General features: G+C 35.6%; 1 protein-coding gene across 10 annotated transcripts in view; it reads right to left on the bottom strand.

Moving 5' to 3' along the window:
* The window catches only part of CSNK1A1 (casein kinase 1 alpha 1), a 49,120-nt gene that overhangs the window by 14,311 nt on the left and 15,296 nt on the right, over window positions 1-19,513 (bottom strand). For 7 of the 10 annotated variants that reach the window (XR_014261670.1, XR_014261671.1, XM_082454258.1 and 4 more), the window contains exons 3-8: window positions 12,744-12,870; window positions 8,860-8,958; window positions 6,362-6,445; window positions 2,318-2,457; window positions 1,062-1,140; window positions 7-81 (exon numbers count right to left, since the gene is read on the bottom strand). Coding sequence is in view for 7 of the 10 variants with exons in the window: in XM_082454258.1 (XP_082310384.1) it covers window positions 7-81; window positions 1,062-1,140; window positions 2,318-2,457; window positions 6,362-6,445; window positions 8,860-8,958; window positions 12,744-12,870 (604 nt within the window). In the remaining 3 variants the exon portion in view is untranslated. The remainder of the gene's footprint in view (window positions 1-6; window positions 82-1,061; window positions 1,141-2,317; window positions 2,458-6,361; window positions 6,446-8,859; window positions 8,959-12,743; window positions 12,871-19,513) is intronic. The other 3 variants (XR_014261672.1, XM_082454263.1, XM_082454257.1) reach the window with 1 other exon arrangement.

Below are 19,513 nucleotides of genomic sequence, written 5' to 3'. Positions count from 1 at the left end.
CTTTACCTTACATAAAACTTCAACAGGTGTGGACATCTTCTTTTCACTAATTTTTTCATACTTTTGCTTCTTTGTTGCAGCCTGTGGAAAATAAGAATCAAAACACACAGATATACTCAATATTATGAGAAGAATCTTACTAGTTTAACATACTACACATAAAAGGAAACTTGAGATTCAAGAGAAATCATAACCTAGAATAAAAAAGAAATCAAAGTATAATACATGTAATCTCCTTTCCCTAAACTGTTAACTTTTCACATGACTTTCTGCTTCAAGAACGTTTTTAGTTATTAGTAAAGGGTGAGTTTAACAGGAATATGATTTAAGTAAAAATAGGTGGAGTCAAATTTGAAATGATATTTCTGAACCCATATTCAACAAGGGCAAAATAAGCAGATCAATACCAAACACATGTGCCTGCCCATCATTTAGTGACATTAATAACTGGTGTTATTTTTCCAGTGTAAAAATATTCACATTGGATAAAGCTACCCACACACTGAGCAATTTGTCAAGTTCATAGATGCTCAATAAATATAGGGACCATTTACCTTTCAAGGACCAATAAAGCATCTAAACAGCCATTAAATTCTTGGACACAGTAATTTATCATTACCATACAAATACAAAAGTAATGGTAAAACTCCTAATTAATGGAAACAAGTAAAATGTTAGGACAATTAAATAATATAGCTAGTATTACTGGATAAACTAGTTCTACCGTACATAAAAGTACACATTTTCAACATAATGGCAACACATCAAAATGAGAAAGTCTCCGCCTCTCGTAGCCCATGTCAAGTTCCTTCCAGGTAAAGCTACTGGTTACCAATGGGTACCTGCTAATTGTCCCAAAGGAAACTGTTCCTCAAGTGTGACTGTGAGAGTCTATTAACCTAATTATTACAGAAACGATCAGATTTTATTTTACCAATAAAAGGTAAAAATAAAGTCATTCACTCTCAGAAAACCTCATACTTGAAAGGGACCTTAAAGATCATCTCCAATGTGTATTTGTATTCTTAAAACAAAAAGCTGGTGATATGAGTCTGGTTTACCTTTAGTCCTTGCCATGGCAGGCTGGTTCTATTAAAATACATCAAAACATATCCTAATGATTCCATGTCATCTCGGCGACTAGAAAAGAAAATGTAAATTTAAAGGCTGGAATTATTGTGAAGAACATGTGAAAGAAAGCCAGGTACACAAGAAAAAATGTTTCCAAGCAAGGAGAGAAACTAATTTGGTATCTTGTGCAAGAAGTTAGTTAAGGTAATTTTTTAAAAAAGTTCCTAATGGGTTACTTCTAAACAAAATTTCCTCACAGAATCCAAAATTATAAAATCCAACACGATCCTGCAACTTAACTTTTAAAGAGCAAAAGGAATTTAGCTAAATAACTTTCTAAATGAGGTTAATGAAGATGGAAGAACCATCTAGCAGGACATAAGTTTTGCAGACGCTCACAAAGATTATTTAGGGATAACGCTGAAAAAATTAACAACTTAAAGCTAATTAAACATCTATATGAATACATACACATACATACATATATATACACACTTACACACATATTCAGACAGATACATGTATTTAAGGACTGGTAATGGCCTACAGAAGATGTGAAACTATAGTTTAACCAAGGGTACTCAGATATTCATGGCTATTCCCTAAGCTTAAAAACTCATTCTCATGAAGTTCCCTAACCTGGAAGCATATCATATCTACGCTTATTTTAAGGAGCAAAAAGAAAAATGATTGACAAAAGATGAAAGTAGATGAAAAACTAGAATTCAAGTCAGAAAATAGAAAGACCACAGAAATTAGGACAATGTTTAAACTAAATCCTATTCATTTATGTAGGGGTGGAAGAATAGAACAGGGGATGGTCCACCAACCACATTTTGGTTTATTAGGAATCAGATAACATTTTCCTTGTAAAAATAACCAATACATTCTTCCCCTAAACTCAACTTGCATCACTAACATATAAAAAGCCCAAGATCAGTATTAAGAAAAAAAGTATTGTCTTTAGCTGCAAAAAGAAACATAAAGTTGGATTTATGCTTCTAATTTCCATCATGCAATATTTTCTCCTCAAAAGACAAGCTTCAACAAAGAAAACAAAAAGGCCTCATTTAATCGGCTTCTCTGCACTGTCCAAAGCAGCAGGTAAAAGGATTAATAAGTGTCTTTCAAATCTTCAGCCAAGAAACATCTTTAGATATTGTAAGAAACTAATTAAAATATTTTAAAAAACCCATCAATGGCTTTTGCTATGGATTTGATAAACACATTCAATTTTCAAACTCACCTCTGTTCAATACCAAGATGTGCATTGATGCTAGCATATCGAGCAGTGCCAGTGAGATTTTTATCTTCTCTATATGGTATGTGTTGCCTTGTCCTGTTGTCTCTGTACTTTTTGGCCAAACCAAAATCAATAAGGAATAACTTTAAAAGAAAATAAAGAGACATTAGGTTTCCAATCTTGTTCAGTTAAACTGCTTCTTACTCATTAAATGGCATCTATTCTATTTTGTTCAATTATATTAAAATAAAGCATCATAAACAGAACAGATAATGAACAAACTTAACACTCCAATAAGCTTTTATTAGTCCTCATCAATAAATCAAGTTAAAAAAATACAGTTAAGTCAAGTGGTTGATCCCTGTCAGCTGAACAAGTTCATAGGCCCAGTTCATTACACATTCAGGAGCCTGTCTTTGGAACCTCTAACATAGTGGAGAAATGTATACATGCTCAATAGCAGAGTTGCTGACAAGTGTGCTGTATGCCATAATGAAGCCTGACATCCTGTTACACTGGTAAACAAGCATGGGGTTTTAAAAAACTAGACATAAGCTATCTGGAACTCTTCCATTCTACAAAGGCCACTCTTTAGTATGCCAACAGAATGCTCATTATCTAAAATAAGACAACTCTAAAAGTTTTATATTGACAACAAAACCAAGATTTTTATTTATAATAAATAAGCATTTTAAAACAAGCATGCATTTCATTTTATTTCCAACTGACATTTACGCATGTGAGCAGCTTAAGCTTCTGGAAAATATAACAAGTGGATCTAAAGTCTTAAAAAGCACTTAAGTATTTATTTATTTAAATAAAGGTGGCTTACAATCAGCAGTTTAAATGACCTAACCAGAAACCAAGTAATATTTTAGAACAAAATAATGTTTAGTGCTGTTTCATTTATATGGTACACAGGGCGTAAGATACTCATTTATAATGTAGATAATTTTTAAAATTAATTCAGGTTTACTCTCCATGATTAAAACTTTTATACGAAGAAAAAAAACAGAAGTATTTTGGGGGGAAAAACCCAAAGTATGTTCATATTTACCTACCTTCTAAATCAAAATAATCTTAACTTAAAATTTTATTTAGCCTTTATCATAAAATCACTTATCAAAAGTTATGTCTACAAAGTTTATCAAGCAAAGCAGGTCTATGTGCTCTTATACTATGTAGCCCTACACTATTCTTTTCTAGTTACACCTAAATTTTGTAGTTTTTCTTCCCATTAGGCTGACATTAGGTTCCTTCTGCAGTTTACAGTCTGTGATGTACTGGGAAACATGACCACCTAGCCTGTTGGGGTTTGTGTCAAAAAATAACTAAAGCAAGTTACTGATTTAAGTGAAAAAGATATGACCAAGTGCTTCTTTTAGGAGGATGAAAAATGCCTATTTCAGGCAGGCACTACAACCTAGCCTTAGTTATACACTGGATGGGAAAGACTGAGGTTTGAGCTTCTGTAACCATGTTGACAATGAAACACTTATTTTCACCTGGTCTACTACAAAGAATGAAGATTAAATTTTCAGTAAAATGTAACTGGATAATGAAAGCTCTTTAGTATGATTAAACTCACTTCTTGAACAACTGAGTTATTATAAAATAGGGACAGGAAAGTTAATGTTATAAAACACTAAGAGAAACAAAGCTCATACTCTTTAAGTTTCTTTCGATATGAAAATTGGCTCAGTACTCAAATATTAAAATGAGCAAAATATACTTATGTTAAGCAAAACAAAAATTATGACTTAAGTTCTACAGATTCACACTGAAAAGAAAACAAAGGAAAAACAAACATAAAAGGACATCCAGCTTCATGGCATTTAAAAACTCTCCCAAAGAATTATGTGGGTTATGAATAAAAAGTGATAAGGACATAAACTTTCTTCTAAGGATTATTTTCTGAGATTGCTTCCTTTAGTACTCCAAATGGAGGCGAAAACAGGAACAACTCTGACATGGTTATGTCTGATAGTTACATTCATGTCTAGATTCAACAGCTCCATTTGCAACTCAATAACCACTTTCTCACAACTAAAAGACTGCTTTATAAAAACTCAAGTGTTCACTAGAGTTCTTTCCTTCTACAATTCTAAAGGACAAAAACCTAACTTATTAAGAAAACAAAAATGGACAAACACTATCTTCTTAAGTATCTCAATCTTCAATATCAAAGCAAAAAAATTTTTAATTTTCTCCTATAAAAACTAAAAATGAGTCAGGAAAAGTAATGTCACTGATAAACAAAGGTATCCCATTTTAAGAGCAAACAACTGAAAACTACTTAAAATTAAAAAATTTTAAATCTCTTGATAGTTCATTACCTTCTGGTACCTATCATGCTTCTTTAGTCGCTCTCTATGCACTGAATTTAAAACGAGTAAAAACATATATAATGGGAAATATTTACATGAAACCATGTCATACCAAGGATACAACCCAACAGCCGCAGATATGTAAAGGTAAAACCAAACAAGGAAAAGTCAGTATTCAACGTCATAAAATAATGTTTTTATAGGTCTGCATATGCAAAGAGACGTTTAAACTCTTCGGTTGTCAAGCTGCTTTCTGTGGATTTTAATTACATGTTCTAAGTAAAATTTGTGGCTGTTTTAAAGAATGCAGCATATTTTTCAAAGGAATGTGGAAATGAGTTAATGTTGGGTATGCTGGGATAACTCCATTCAGCAGATGTGCATTTTCTTCAGAAACGCTACTGCCAATTTTAGTTTTTGGTATTACAACAGTTTTTCTCCTAACCAGGAGTCACATTTTCCTGCCCTTCAGAAAATTCACAAGATTACTTTTCCTTATAACCCAGAAAACCTATTATTAAATAATTATGTTATAAAATATAAGTAAAATGTGTGAATGTATATGAGTAAGTAAAAATAGGGCAGTAAAGTTGCCTTACACCTAATTACCCACCATCCCCCCTCTCTGCCCAACCAAGACCTAGTTACCATAGTTGGTATTTCTTTGTGAATAAAAATAAAATTGAATTCCTGAAACCTTTTTAACAGTGGGAGAACATAGTTCCTGAAATAATGCTGGGCAGTATGGAAAAGGGTTAAATGATTACCCAGATGATACTTGTGGTTTAATAACGGAACTACAAAGTATGCTCACATATCAAATGCAACTTTTTTCCTTTTCTGATTACTTATGTCAATACTTACTTCTCAGTGTATACTAAATTGATAAAGATTCGTTCATTCAGGAGCTTCAAAGATTAAGTACCTAAATGGTGTGATTTTTAAAAATTATTTTCCCTTGTTTATCTGAAAATTCATACATTAATAAAGCTATCTAACTTCTACAAAAGTAAATATGAAGAGTTCTGCTTACATTTAAAAAATATTTGGAAAGTTATTGGAGTGTTTAGCCTGCTAAACACTAAATCATCAGGTTATGCATCTGTTTATCTTACTTATGTGTCACTAATGCTAATCGGTAAGTGCTTCAGTTATCGTTATGTTGTTAGAATACAGTATATTCTAGTCCCAGAGCATATAATGCTCTTTAAGCATTTTATGCCACTTGTTTGAAGCTGAGAGAATTCTTATATTGAGGTAATCAATTCTAGAAAAACTAGATCTGAAATCTGATCTACACTTACCTAAAGTACGCTAGGGAAGGGGAAGAGAGTTGATGCAGAATATCATCATTCAGCAGTAATGCAACTCCAAATTATTTTTAAAAATTGAACAGTCTATCTCAAGTTTACCATTAGGTAAAGAATTTCAATGGTAGACCAACACATTTCCTCATGTGCATGTTAGAGATCTAAACATAATCCTGTTTTCATTTAGGTTTTCTCTAAATTTTACAAACTTTAAGCAAAAGCCACAAAGAAACATCTTAGTAATGTTATATGTTTGCCAAGTATGTCTGAATAATGCCAACGTAAGAGGTGCTTGAGCAAGATCTACATTCTCCAGAATTAAAACAAAACAAAAATAATCAAAATAAAACAATAAGAAAGAAAAGCACATGAATTTGGGATTGAGGTTGGAATAGGAGACAGTTTCAGACCTGGTTTAATCCTGAGAAAGATGGGTCCTGAGAAGTACTAACAGTCATGCTTCTTTTCCTCTTCCCCACTGGAGATTCTAAACACTAAACAGACAATAGAGGGTGGCAGTGCATCAAACAGTATTGCTTACATTGCAACAATGGCCGGCGCAGACAGGCAACACCGAGGCATTAGAGAAAGAACAGGGTAGCCAAATGCCATCCTTCTTCCACCAAGCACTGTAGCTTCTCAGTTTTCCAAATAAGAATCACATGCTTAAGAACATTTGAATTCTGGAAAATACTCAGGTTTTTAATGCCACTATATTGTGTCACTGCCTGAAACAGGGATAGCAATGGTGACATTTGGCTCTTTAATTTATTAATAAAAAAGGGGGGAATTTGGATCTGCAATCTTTAGTACCACAATCTGCCCTTCCCCTAAAAAAGATTGTACAGGGGAAAAAAATCTTCAGTAAGGAAGAGGTAGAAGGCATTTAGTCACCTTAAAATTTATTTTCGTAAGCATGCAGGGCTGATTACTGGAAGAGATGAGCAAATTCACTACGATTGGAGTGACTACTCCTAAATATCAAATTCAGAACAATTTTCCAAATAAGAAATTTGACTTTAAAAATCAACCTCAAAAGTGCCCCCCACCCCACCAAGTCTTTACCCACAAATAGAAAACTACTGGAACAAGCTGACCAAAGAATCCAGTCTCATACAACTGGCATATTTCAAACTACAATACAGAAAACACTAAAAACCAACTACATAAACAAAACACTAATCTAAAATGTTCAAGAACAACATTTAGAATTTGAATCTTAGGTAAAACACTGCACTTCTAACCCTAGGGTCTCTCTGAATCTGTTTAACAGCAAAGAAGCTTCACAATATTCTTTTTAATATCTCTAAAAGAGGATACAAGATTCTAAAAAGGTTTACGTATCATTGGTCAATTTGGATTTCCTAACACAACTATGTGATTAATAAACTATTTTAAAGGGGGGAAAAAAGCAAAGAGGTATTATCTAGGCCATCATTAAATTTAAGACAAAAACCATGTACTGCAATGTCAACAAGCAGAACATGGATCTCATGAGGATAATGGGTCTTTAGCAGGAAGAAAATGGCAAGAAAAGGGCTAGGAAATGGTCAAAAGATTAGGGTCATACTGACAAAATTGCCCCCCAAAATTAAGACTAGTAATTTTTCAATTAAATTACCAGGTTTTATAGTAACAATTAAGAACCTGGATGCTTCAAAGAGAGAAGCCACATAACATTAAAAAAAAAAAAGATGCAATTGGGAATGGCAAGAAAGGTTGTATGTAGATTTAAACACCTTCTATTATTTAAAGCTCAGCTTTCAACAAAAAAATTTAAATTCCTAAAACTTGGTCAGACCAACATTAATGTCTCACGCATTAACAAATAACACCAGTTCTAATGGTAATGGCTCCAAGTTGGCATTCATACAGGCAAACAAAGGTAAACATTTATAGCTAGACCTAAAAACACCAAACATTCCCTAATGGTTTAATAAAACATATGGGAATGTTCCTTCCAAAAACAAAACAAAACAAAAAACACAAAAAACAAAAAACCCCCAAGTTGTCCTGAAGTTGAGAATTTCTATGAGATCATCAGATCATAACATGCTTAGTGCATTGCCAATGCTGCCTGTCTGCCCGAGCTCAACATTGAATTAATAAATAAAAGCAATTCACTCAGTAAAACTAATCATTGCAGAAAAAATTCAACACAATTAGTTTTTAACTGCAATCATGCGTCACTAGCTAAAACCCAATCACCCCATAAGTTCAACCATTCTGCAGCCCCCAATGAACACTAATTTCATTGTATGTATGTTCATTTCACTTGTCTACACTTTCCTTTGAAAAGGAGAGAAGAGGGGTGGAGACCCCACCCAACTTGGCACCCAAATAAAAAACTGTCAACTACTTTTGAAGCAGGCCCAAAAGTTATCCTTTTGCATACACAAATCCAAGGACTGAAGAATTCTCATTATCAACCATGCTTAGTCAGCAAATGTTAACGCCATGGTGACAGATGGGTCAGTGGTTCCCACGCTGGCACAAGCACATATATTACAAAAACCCACACTTCAGAGACAAAGGTTAAAATCTGATTTTTAGCATTCAGGAAGAAAAGTACATGGGGTTTTGTTTGTTTTTTGTTTGCTAGCTATTCGAATGAATGAAAAATAGATACAACTGTTCAATAGTTAAATAATATAGATGATTACATTTCACTATAAAGCCCTTGGAATTTTATGTTTCCATATAAATAACTAACCTTGGTTGGGTAAGTTGGAGAATTTATTTCAAGTTATTAAATTAATAGATTATCCTTCTAGTACAATCTTTTAAAGCAATTATCAATAGCAAATTCAACTTACTATGACTCTTAATTTAAAGACTGAAAGTTCACCAAAGCAATTCTTGAAGTTTTTTACTCTTTGTTCCTTCATGCAAAGAACATGTGACTAACCTTATTACAGTGACGCCCAATACCCATTAAGAAGTTATCTGGTTTAATGTCTCTGTGTATAAAATTCTTTGTATGCACATATTCAATTCTACTGATCATCTGGAAAAAAGGGGAGGAGGAGAGAAAATTAAGTGATTTGTATTAAGTGACAAAAGAAAACATTATTTCTGAATTACTTCAATATGTCAATTATTTTTCAAGATCACAGGTATACTTTATTAACTTTATTTAGAGTTCACAAAGACAGTGCTAGTCAAAATTAAAAACAAAGGGCAACCAGGAACTGCATTTACCTCTAGACTGATGGATATATAAGCATAAACCAGAAGTGTTCTTTAGGCTTATTCTTTCAATATTAATGATTATAAACATGATAGGAGCAAAACATGACCTGATAGCAAAAAATGGTTTTATTTTTAAATTACAAAAGTAATACATTTAGAATTGTTTCAGTTGTTGTAATAAATTATATAAAGTAAAAGCCAATCCTATGCCCCCTGACGTACCTATATAAAAACAGCCTGCTACTGCCCAGATCTATTTCCATGCTCTTATACACGTACACACAGAAACTCACATGTGCTTGGGAGTAAGGGGTGCTGACCAATTGACACTGTAGTTATAAGTTGTTGTTATTGCTTTAAATTGAAATAGAAGCAGTCCACTCACTTTATTCTTGTTCACTTGTTTTTAACTAATTATAACTCAAACATTCCTGGAAGTTGGTACCATACAATGTAAGCATGTAACTTTTTATACAAATGGGGACATACACACGCTGGGTTTCCTTTCTTGCATGCTTTTTGGACTCTCCTATGATTTTTCTCCATACTTCTATGACCATATTCCAAAACTGAATAATAAACATGCCATTCTAACAAGCTTTTCTTAATTTCTTGGAAATTCTGCCTCGTCAAGTGGTATGGTCTTGGCATTCTTTTTTTTTTAAATTAATTAATTAATTAATTTATTTATTTATGGCTGTGCTGAGTCTTCGTTTCTGTGCGAGGGCTTTCTCTAGTTGCAGCAAGTGGGGGCCACTCTTCATGGCGATGCGCGGGACTCTCACTATCGCGGCCTCTCTTGTTGCGGAGCACAGGCTCCAGACACGCAGGCTCAGTAATTGTGGCTCACGGGCCCAGTTGCTCCGCGGCATGTGGGATCCTCCCAGACCAGGGCTCGAACCCGTGTCCCCTGCATTGGCAGGCAGACTCCCAACCACTGCGCCACCAGGGAAGCCCTTAGCATTCTTTTTAATGGCTATAAATATTCTATGGCACAGATGGAAGTACTCCCCAATTATCCCCTAACTCACGGTATTCCCATTATTTCCAATATTCTCCCACCATAAACAATAATGCTATTAATAATACTTAAATATATCCTTACCTACTAGTGCTTTTATTTCTATGGGTTATAAATCCCATACTATTACAGCAGAGTTGCTGGGCTGAAAGGTACGTATTTTTTTCATTTTGATAGGTGCCATCAGACTGCCCTTCAAAATAGCCTATAACAACTCATTTTTTTCAGCCGTAGTGTTCTTTTTCCCACTAGCAAAGTTATTTCACTTCTTTCTAAATTTTGCCAATTTGACAGGTACTGACCTCGCTTATTTCCCTAACAGTTTGGAAACCTGCTCATTTTTACCGACCTTTTGGATTTAGTACTATTCTATGAACTGTCAATCTATACTCGTCCAGTATTCTTTTGACTTGTTCTTTTCTTGCCAATTTTTAAGAATTCTTTGCATACAACAGACAATCTTTTATCAGTCATTTGTTATGTAAATAGATATAAATTTTGAAAAATTTGTCTTTTAACTCTCTCTGGCATCTCTTCTATAATAGTTTTATTTTTTTTTTTATTTTTTATTTTTTTAAAGATTAGTTTTTTGTGTTTTTTTTTGTTTTTTTTTTTAATACTTTATTTATTTATTTTATTTATTTATTTATGACTGTGTTGGGTCTCTTAGTTTTCGTGTGAGGGCTTTCTCTAGTTGCGGCAAGTGGGGGCCACTCTTCATCGCGGTGCGGGGGCCGCTCTTCATCGCGGTGCGGGGGCCGCTCTTCATCGCGGTGCGCGGGCCTTTCGCTATCGCGGCCCCTCCCGTTGCGGGGCAAAGGCTCCAGACGCGCAGGCTCAGTAGTTGTGGCTCACGGGCCTAGTTGCTCCGCGGCATGTGGGATCTTCCCAGACCAGGGCTCGAACCCGTGTCCCCTGCATTAGCAGGCAGATTCTCAACCACTGCGCCACCAGGGAAGCCCTATAATAGTTTTAATTTCCAAATTATCAACTATGTCTACCTTTTCTGTAAAATACTTACAAGTTGTATTTGAAAGTGTTTTCCATGTGCAAAGGCTGCCAACATTATCTTTCTAACCATATGTTCTTGCTCTTCTAGTAGTATATGTCAGGATTCTATTTTTTACTTGGCCTCATTTTCTCTAGAGCTTTTATCACCATGGATATACAGATTCTAAATCTTACTCCTCTACCTTGGCAAATGTCTTTTGAAGCCAAATTGTAATCTCTGGCTTAAACTATTCATACTCTCAAGGAAGTAGATGTATACAATGTTCAAATAGCATCTTTAGGTACAGCAGCAACTCATATATTAAAGAAGTAAAACAAAACCGCTGGCTCACTTATGTACATATTTGTCCTAGCTAAGTAATACCCATAATTAAACTATGAGTATTAACTCACAGGGGAAAGGTGGGGCAAAAGACAAATTAATAGCACAAACTACAGACTACTTCAAGTGTTGCCTGTCATCTACAGAGCAAGACTCAGCTGTTTCCTTCTTAAACAAATGCTTTCCTGCAACCCCCTTTCCTAAATTACATTCTTTCTCTGATGTTACTAGTGTATCCAATATATAGACTTCTATGACAGAACCCTTCCATTTTTCTCCACTAAACTCTATGCTCCTAATGGGAAGAGACTAGTTCTTATTCTTCTTTGTACATCCCAGTGTTAAGTACAATGGCAGGCCCTGAATAAATGTTCACTGTATGAATGCCTATGTGTTACTGAGCCTATAGAATACAAACTCTTTTATTAAGATTCATTCACATGTCATATTAAGAGGTTTTAATCATAAATTCCTTGACATTTACCTATTATCGTTGACCATATTATCTGTTTCCTCAAGGCTTGTTTCTGACCCTATTATTCCCCATCTTAAAATTCTTTAAAACTAATTTTCTTTTTTATTTCCTTTAGTTCAAAAAAATCTAATCTTTGGCTTTAAAACAATTTCATCTAATCTCCAGCCAATGAATAAATCTAATTCATGACATAAAAATTTCCCTGGTTTTGTTTAACTACTACCAACGGCCGAGAATCCTTTACTTCAAGAGCATCTACCTGGTCAAAAATTATTCCTTAAATTACTTCAGTACCTTATTTTCCTCAAAAATACACCTTTCATAAGGATTCAACACGTAATACATAGCATTCAATTTGCTTAATTTAAACAAAATTTCAATATATACATATTTATCTATATTTATATACACACATACACTCCAAATCCTTTCTTCAAACAAAATCTTATAAGGAAACCTGCTATATTCAACACTAAAACAAATACACTCTATCTGATGGGAGCAGCTTGAAAACTCCTAGTCTACAGGTGAGTAATAAACTAGTATAATCCGTTTTTGTCCCATACCCATGACAAAACATCTATCTACAAGTCATATTAGAGTAATACACTTGAATGACTATACCTTACTATGGATCTTTTTTTGCTGATCCAAACATTAAACGTGACACACAGGACTATAATACTCTGGTTTACACACATTTAAATTATAGTTAAGTAGTTGTAAACAGTAGTATTTCTTAGTTTTTATTCTCATAAAAGTTTCACATACCTGGTCAGCTAACATAAGTACAGTTTTCATTGTGAACCTTCTTGAACAGAAATTGAAGAGGTCTTCAAGGCTGGGTCCAAGAAGATCCATGACTAGCACATTGTAGTCTTTTTCCTGACCATACCACCTAATAAAATGAAAGGGGGAAAAGGGAGGGCATTATAAAAAGCTGATTACCACTTAACATCACCAAGTTTTAAAAAATTTGAATAAGATAGTTTTTCCTCTCTGGTTAGGTTTTATTTAGGGTTAAGTTTTCCGCTATTCAGCTGATGAACTCACTGACTGACTACATTGCCCAACACAAGGTAAAGAGATTTTTTCCTGTCAAGCAACCCATTGTCCAATTAAGTCAGTACTTGTGTGGCAGCCTTAACATTCCTCTTAACCAGGGCAGCTGAATTCTATATCCATCCACCACTGATTCCTGAGACCATGGGCAAGTTTCTTAACCTCACCTGGTCTTACTTTTTAACTGAAGAAATGAAGGAGATTCTACTAGTCATTCCAAAATGTTTCAGAAAGCAAAGATCCCTTTTACTATAACTCATGTTCCATTTCCTACCAAGTTGTATTAATAAGGAGTCACATTTTTCTTTAGTTCCTGATCACAGAAAACAATCATATTACCACAAAGATGACATTTGCTTTTTACTGGAAGAATCATGCTTTAATTATCCGTTGCTGTATTACTGTGGATATACAGTTTGTCCCCAATAACTCTAGGAATATCAACTGCTAATTTCAGAGACTACAAGAACTGGAAATCACTGCAATAAATGATTTCAAGTTTCTATATGCCTGTAAGTCTGGTAAGGGTAATTTCCTGAAAATAAGCACTACCATTTTTATTTCAAACTTATCTAGATTATGAATTTTGCTTGGGGGACATCCCTGGAGGTCCAGTGGTTGGTTGGGACTCCGTGCTTCCACTGCAGGGGGCACGGGTTCGATCGCTGGTCAGGGAACTAAGATCTTTTATGCCGTGTGGCACAGCCCCCCACCCCCCAAAAAAAGAAAAAAAAAGGCATTTTGCCATTATTTAAAATGTTAAAAAAAAAAAAAAACAGGAAGTTATTTTAAACCTAGACTGGAGTGATTTCTTTGTTAACTTTAATAAAAAATGATACCTGGATTTACCATTTGAGAAGTTTATGTGTTTTAAAAATATTCATAACAGGGAAAAAAGGCTTAAAAAAATCTGTGTCAAAGGCATTAATGAGTATCAGTTTAGTGGAAAACTGTTCAGTGTTTTTGGTTTGTTTTATAATTTTATTTATTTATTTATTTTTGGCTGCGTTGGGTCTTCACTGCTGCACGTGGGCTTTCTCTAGTTGCAGCGAGCGGGGGCTACATTTCGTTGTGGTGTGCGGGCTTCTCGTTGTGGTGGCTGCTCTTGTTGCGAAGCACGGGCTCTAGGCGCACGGGCTTCAGTAGTTGCGGCTCACGGGCTCTAGAGCGCAGGCTCAGTAGTTGTGGCACACAGGCTTAGTTGCTCCGCAGCATGTGGGATCTTCCTGGAGCAGGGATCGAATCCATGTCGCCTTCATTGGCAGGCGGATCCTTAACCACTGCGCCACCAAGGAAGTCCCCTGGTTTAGTGTTTTTAGTGCTATTTCTTTTTTAAAATTTTGCTCTAATATGTTATTTTGTTATAAAAGAAAATTAAGACTGAAACTAGAGAATGGGGATTTAGTATCTTAATAACTGTATTTTTCTAGAAAATGCAAAACCAGCTACTTAAGCATGGTCTCATATTCAGATCCAATGAATACGCTCCCTAGAATCTTAATGTAAAAGATCTTAAGGTGACTAGGCTTAAAAAGCTCACATTCCTTCCTACGCTTTTGCTTCAGCTGTTCCCGAGGACTACTACTTCGCACACATGATACACGAATAACTACCATCGAACTCACAAAGGAATTCATTTTCACATGTCTTTGCAGAAAAAGGTAGCCTGATGGGGAAAGTTTCTGCTTAACCTTATAGAGATTGTGCCCACTAGCCTAAGAAAGGCAACAGATGTACCAATCTGCTAATGGCAGAGTTGATCTGTCCTTATTGCATCTAAAACTACATTCAAAGCTGCTGCAATTATCCCTTTTCAATCCTTTATTTTCCATATAGGAATTCAACACCCTTCACATACATTCCAACATTTATCAACACTTGAAAGAAAAGCTCACAGTGGTGGGTTTAAGAATCTGCCTTCCAATGCAGGGGACACGGGTTTGATCCCTGGTCGGGGAACTAAGATCCCACATGCCACGGGGCAACTAAGCCTGCGTGCCACAACTACTGAGCCCATGTGCCACAACTACTGAGCCCTTGCACCACAAATAGACAGAAGCCCGTGAGCAGAAATGAAGAGCCCGCTCGCCACAATGAAAGATCCCACGTGCCATGAGTAAGACCCGACACAGCCAAATAAATAAATAAATATTTAAAAAAAAGGATAAGTGATGAACAAAGTGAATAGGTTATTTCTCCTTTCCTGATTCCTCTGTTTTGTTTTCCTTCTGTTTTTTCTTCTTTCTTTACTTAATGGCAGAGGCAAATCTGTGCTAGGAAGCTGTCAGAAACTTCAAAGCCAGTCCTTGCCATTATAAACATCCAATACTAAGAATTATGGCAAATTTTTAATATAAAAATCTAATTTATCTAGGTTTTAAAGAAAAATAAATGATTCTATACAAAAACACCAAATCCAGAAAGAGCTAAGGCAGTGATGGGAAGTCACTAAAAATCAAAGGCAAAAGAGAAAGCACAAATCAACTCTCATAAGACTACATTTCATGTCTACATCAACAAATTTGTACCAATGGCTCCCTAACAAAATTACAATAAAGTGAATTTTACAACCATCCAACCCAAACTACAAACTTGAAATGTCAAAGGCACTAATTCATACTTCACATCTTCATGCAATCACACAATTTCATAAAGCACTTTGTGGGAAGTCATATGTAAAGTAAGCCTTTAACAGAATACTCTCATAATAATTAGAAACAAGGGGGAATTAGATGAATTCGGAAACACACTTAAAAAAAACCAAACAAGTTATTAGGCATTTTTCTCCTTATTGCTTAAGTGTATGAGTTTAAGACATAGCCCCTATTCTCAGTATCAAGAAGACAATCCATAAAAAAACAACTAAAACATAAATGATTCAAAGGCATTTTCCTCCATGGTGCAACTACAGCACTTCTAAAATAATTAGGTCTTTCCACTTAGAAATTGGTATGCTTAGAAATTGGTATTATAACTCCTTAAACCTAAGTGACAGGTGTTTCTTTCATTCTTCCTTTTGATCTCAAGGAATATATAACTTATTTCTCTAAACCTAACACCTCACACCCTCCCCATCTGTGCTTTCCACCTGTGTAACCCATCCCGACATTATTACACACAGATTAGGAGCCAGGAACAGCCTTCTGCTTATCCAAATCCTACTTACTCAGTTTCTACCTTCACCTCCACGTTTTCCACTTTTATTCTGCAAGCTGCTAACTCTCCATTTTCAATTGCAACATCCTAATACCCAGCTGCCGAAGAAATCTTCCTTAAGTAGCCTATCCCACATTGGTCTCCCGTTTCACAGAATTCCTATAGCCACTGACTACTGCTTATATCCAAGATCTAACCCCTTGACAATACAAATATTCAGGTACTGTTACTTTGGCGTTTCTCTCTCTACACCTGTAAGATAAAACTTACTGTTTGTCTTATGTCTTCATAGAACCTGGGTAATGAGCAAGCACTAAGCTGATTCTCTGAGATCATTTAAGTTTGCAGACAATCTGAAACCCACAAACATGAAAACCTCACTCCTATTCTCCACTTTCTAGGTGCCTTCAACCAGAAACTCAGGTCTTATCTTTAGACATTTTTCAACGTAAGCAGCAATGTGTTGCTACTAAGTACACTATGGTAAAGTAATGTGCACACTGTAGGTAACTCAGATACTTATGAAATTAAAAACAAACTGGTTTGATTTGGACCTTATTCTTCCTAATAGTTTCAAAAGATGCAGAAGAATCAAGTAATTTAATGGATGAAAGTTAAAAAAAAAGGGGGGCAGGGTCTCGTTTACTATTTGTTTGTTTCAAATCAATGTCTTTAGCCTTAGTGTTGCCTGACCAATCAAGGAAGTAGGCCAAGGAATGAGCTCGCAACTTAGAAAACCATCATTTCTTACTGAGAGCATAAAAAAGGTACCTTAAGGTCTGAAGAAGATGCTAAGAGAAGGCAAGGTCCATCTCTCTGATCTTATTTCCTTCCTCTAAACCCATATCCAAACTAATTCTAGTTAAAAAATTAAGAAACAGATAAAAAGCACAAGCCTAAGATAATACATGCACAAGTCAACGGGGCTGACCAAAAAATGCTAACAGAATTCAGAAAAAGCAAACGATCAGTGGGAACTACATCTGTCCAAAGAAAGAAACCTAGTGAAAATGGTCTGTTACCAGTCAGATCCTGAAGGAGGGATAATATTTTGATATGTAAGGTAGAAAAAAGATGTGCTAAGGGCTTCCCTGGTGGTGCAGTGGTTAAGAATCCACCCGCCAATGCAGGGGACACGGGTTCGAGCCCTGGTCCAGGAAGATCCCACATGCCGCAGAGCAGCTAAGCCTGTGTGCCACAACTACTGAGCCTGTGCTCTAGAGCCCGCGAATCACAACTACTGAAGCCCGTGCACCACAACGAAGAGTAGCCCCCGCTCGCCGCAACTAGAGAAACCCCATGTGCAGCAACGAAGACCCAACACAGCCAAAAAAAAAAAGATGTGCTAGGCAGAGGCAAGAATAGACCATGGGCTCGCATAAAGGGGCGAATCAAAGTGACTGATAGTTTGGGGCTATATTATAGACTCTTGAATACCAGGCTAATGTGCTTTAAATTCTATAGATAACTGAGGAATTATCAGTAGAGTATGGCTGGGACATAATATAATTAAGTATTAAGAGCTGGCCTTGGTATCGGTATGCAATATGGAAACTGGGGAGTAGGAGAAGGAGTGACAATGACATGAGAACCAATTAGAAGAGTTATAGCTGAAGATGTGGAGCTAGAGGTTTCTTTTCTCTAATAAATCTCGATGAAAATGGAAATACCTTAGAAAAGAAATAAAATGACTGAAATGAAATATTTTAGGTATTGCTATGAGACCCAAGGACTTCCAAGAACAGTTAAATCAGTGTAATTATCGTAAATACTCAGTTCAGATTAAAGGACTTAAATATGCCCATCCCTATGACTGTAACAATAACAAAAAAAAAAAGAACATTTGTTTAACATAGGTCTTCCCCCTCTGACTTGATTGGTGACAGTTAATTTTATGCATCAACCCGACTGGGCTAAGGGATTCTCAAATAGCTGATAAAACATAAAACAGTATGTGAAAGTATCTCCAGAAGAGATTAGCATCTGAATGACAGGCTAAGTAAAGAAAATCACCCTCCCTAAAGTGGGGTACCTGAACAGAATAAAAAGGCAGAGGAAGAGAAATTTGCCTTTCTGCTAGAGCTGCAACATTCATCTTCCATCTTCTGCTCCAGGACATCCGTGCTTCTGGTTTTCAGACCTTAGGACTCAAACTGGGATGTAAATCATTGGCTCCCCTGGTCTCAGGCCTTTAGGCTTGATCCAGAACTACACTGCTGGTTTTCCTGGGCTTCCAGCTTAGAGACCACAAGTCATGGGACTTCTTTTTTTTTTTGAATTTTATTTTTTATACAGCAGGTTCTTACTAGTTATCTATTTTATACATATTAGTGTATATACGTCAATCAAAATCTCCCAATTCATCCCACAACCACCACTCCCCCAGCCACTTTACCCCCTTGGTGTCCACATGTTTGTTCTCTACATCTGTGTCTCTATTTCTGCCCTGCAAAGCGGTTCATCTGTACCATTTTTCTAGGTTCCACATATATGTGTTAATACACGATATTTGTTTTTCTCTTTCTGACTTACTTCACTCTGTATGACAGTCTCTAGATCCATCCACGTCTCTACAAATGACCCAATTTCGTTCCTTTTTGTGGCTGAGTAATATTCCATTGTATATATGTACCACATCTTCTTTATCCATTCGTCTGTCGATGGGCATTTAGTTTGCTTCCAGGTCATGGGACTTCTTAGCATCCATAATCGTGTGAGCAAATCCCTCATAATAAATCTCTTTCTGTCTACCTATAAATATATCTCGTTTTATTGCTCTTTGCAGGTATCACGTTTTTTACAAACTGTGGCAACCCTGCCTTGAACAAATCCATCGGCACCATTTTTCCAACAGTATATGCTCACTTTGTGTCTGTCACATTTTCATTATTTTTATATTTCTGTTATTATTATATTTGTTATGGTGATGATCTGTGATCTTTATTTTTGATGTTATTATTGCAAAAAGTTACCACTCGCTGAAAGCACAGATGATGGTTAGCACTTTTTGGCAATAAAGTATTTTTAAATTAAGGTAGGTACAATTTTTTTGGACATAATGCTATTGCACACCTAACAGACTACAGTATAGTGTAAACATAATTTTTAATGCACTGGGAAACCAAAAAATTCATGTGACTTTGCTTTATTGTGGTATTCTGGAACTGAACCCAAAATAACTCTGAGGTATGCCTGTATACCTGTATATATGATCCATCAGTTCTATTTCTTTGGAGAATCCTAGTATAATAGGGGCAGCCATTTTATGTCTTGTTCACAACTCTATATACCCAGCATCCAGCACAATGCCTTATATGCAGGAA

The sequence above is a fragment of the Balaenoptera physalus genome (genome assembly GCF_965194825.1).
Source record: "Balaenoptera physalus genome assembly, chromosome: 3".
NCBI classification, from domain to species: Eukaryota; Metazoa; Chordata; class Mammalia; order Artiodactyla; family Balaenopteridae; genus Balaenoptera; species Balaenoptera physalus.
Note: the sequence above shows the minus strand (reverse complement) of the source record. Positions and strands in the feature narration are given on the sequence as shown.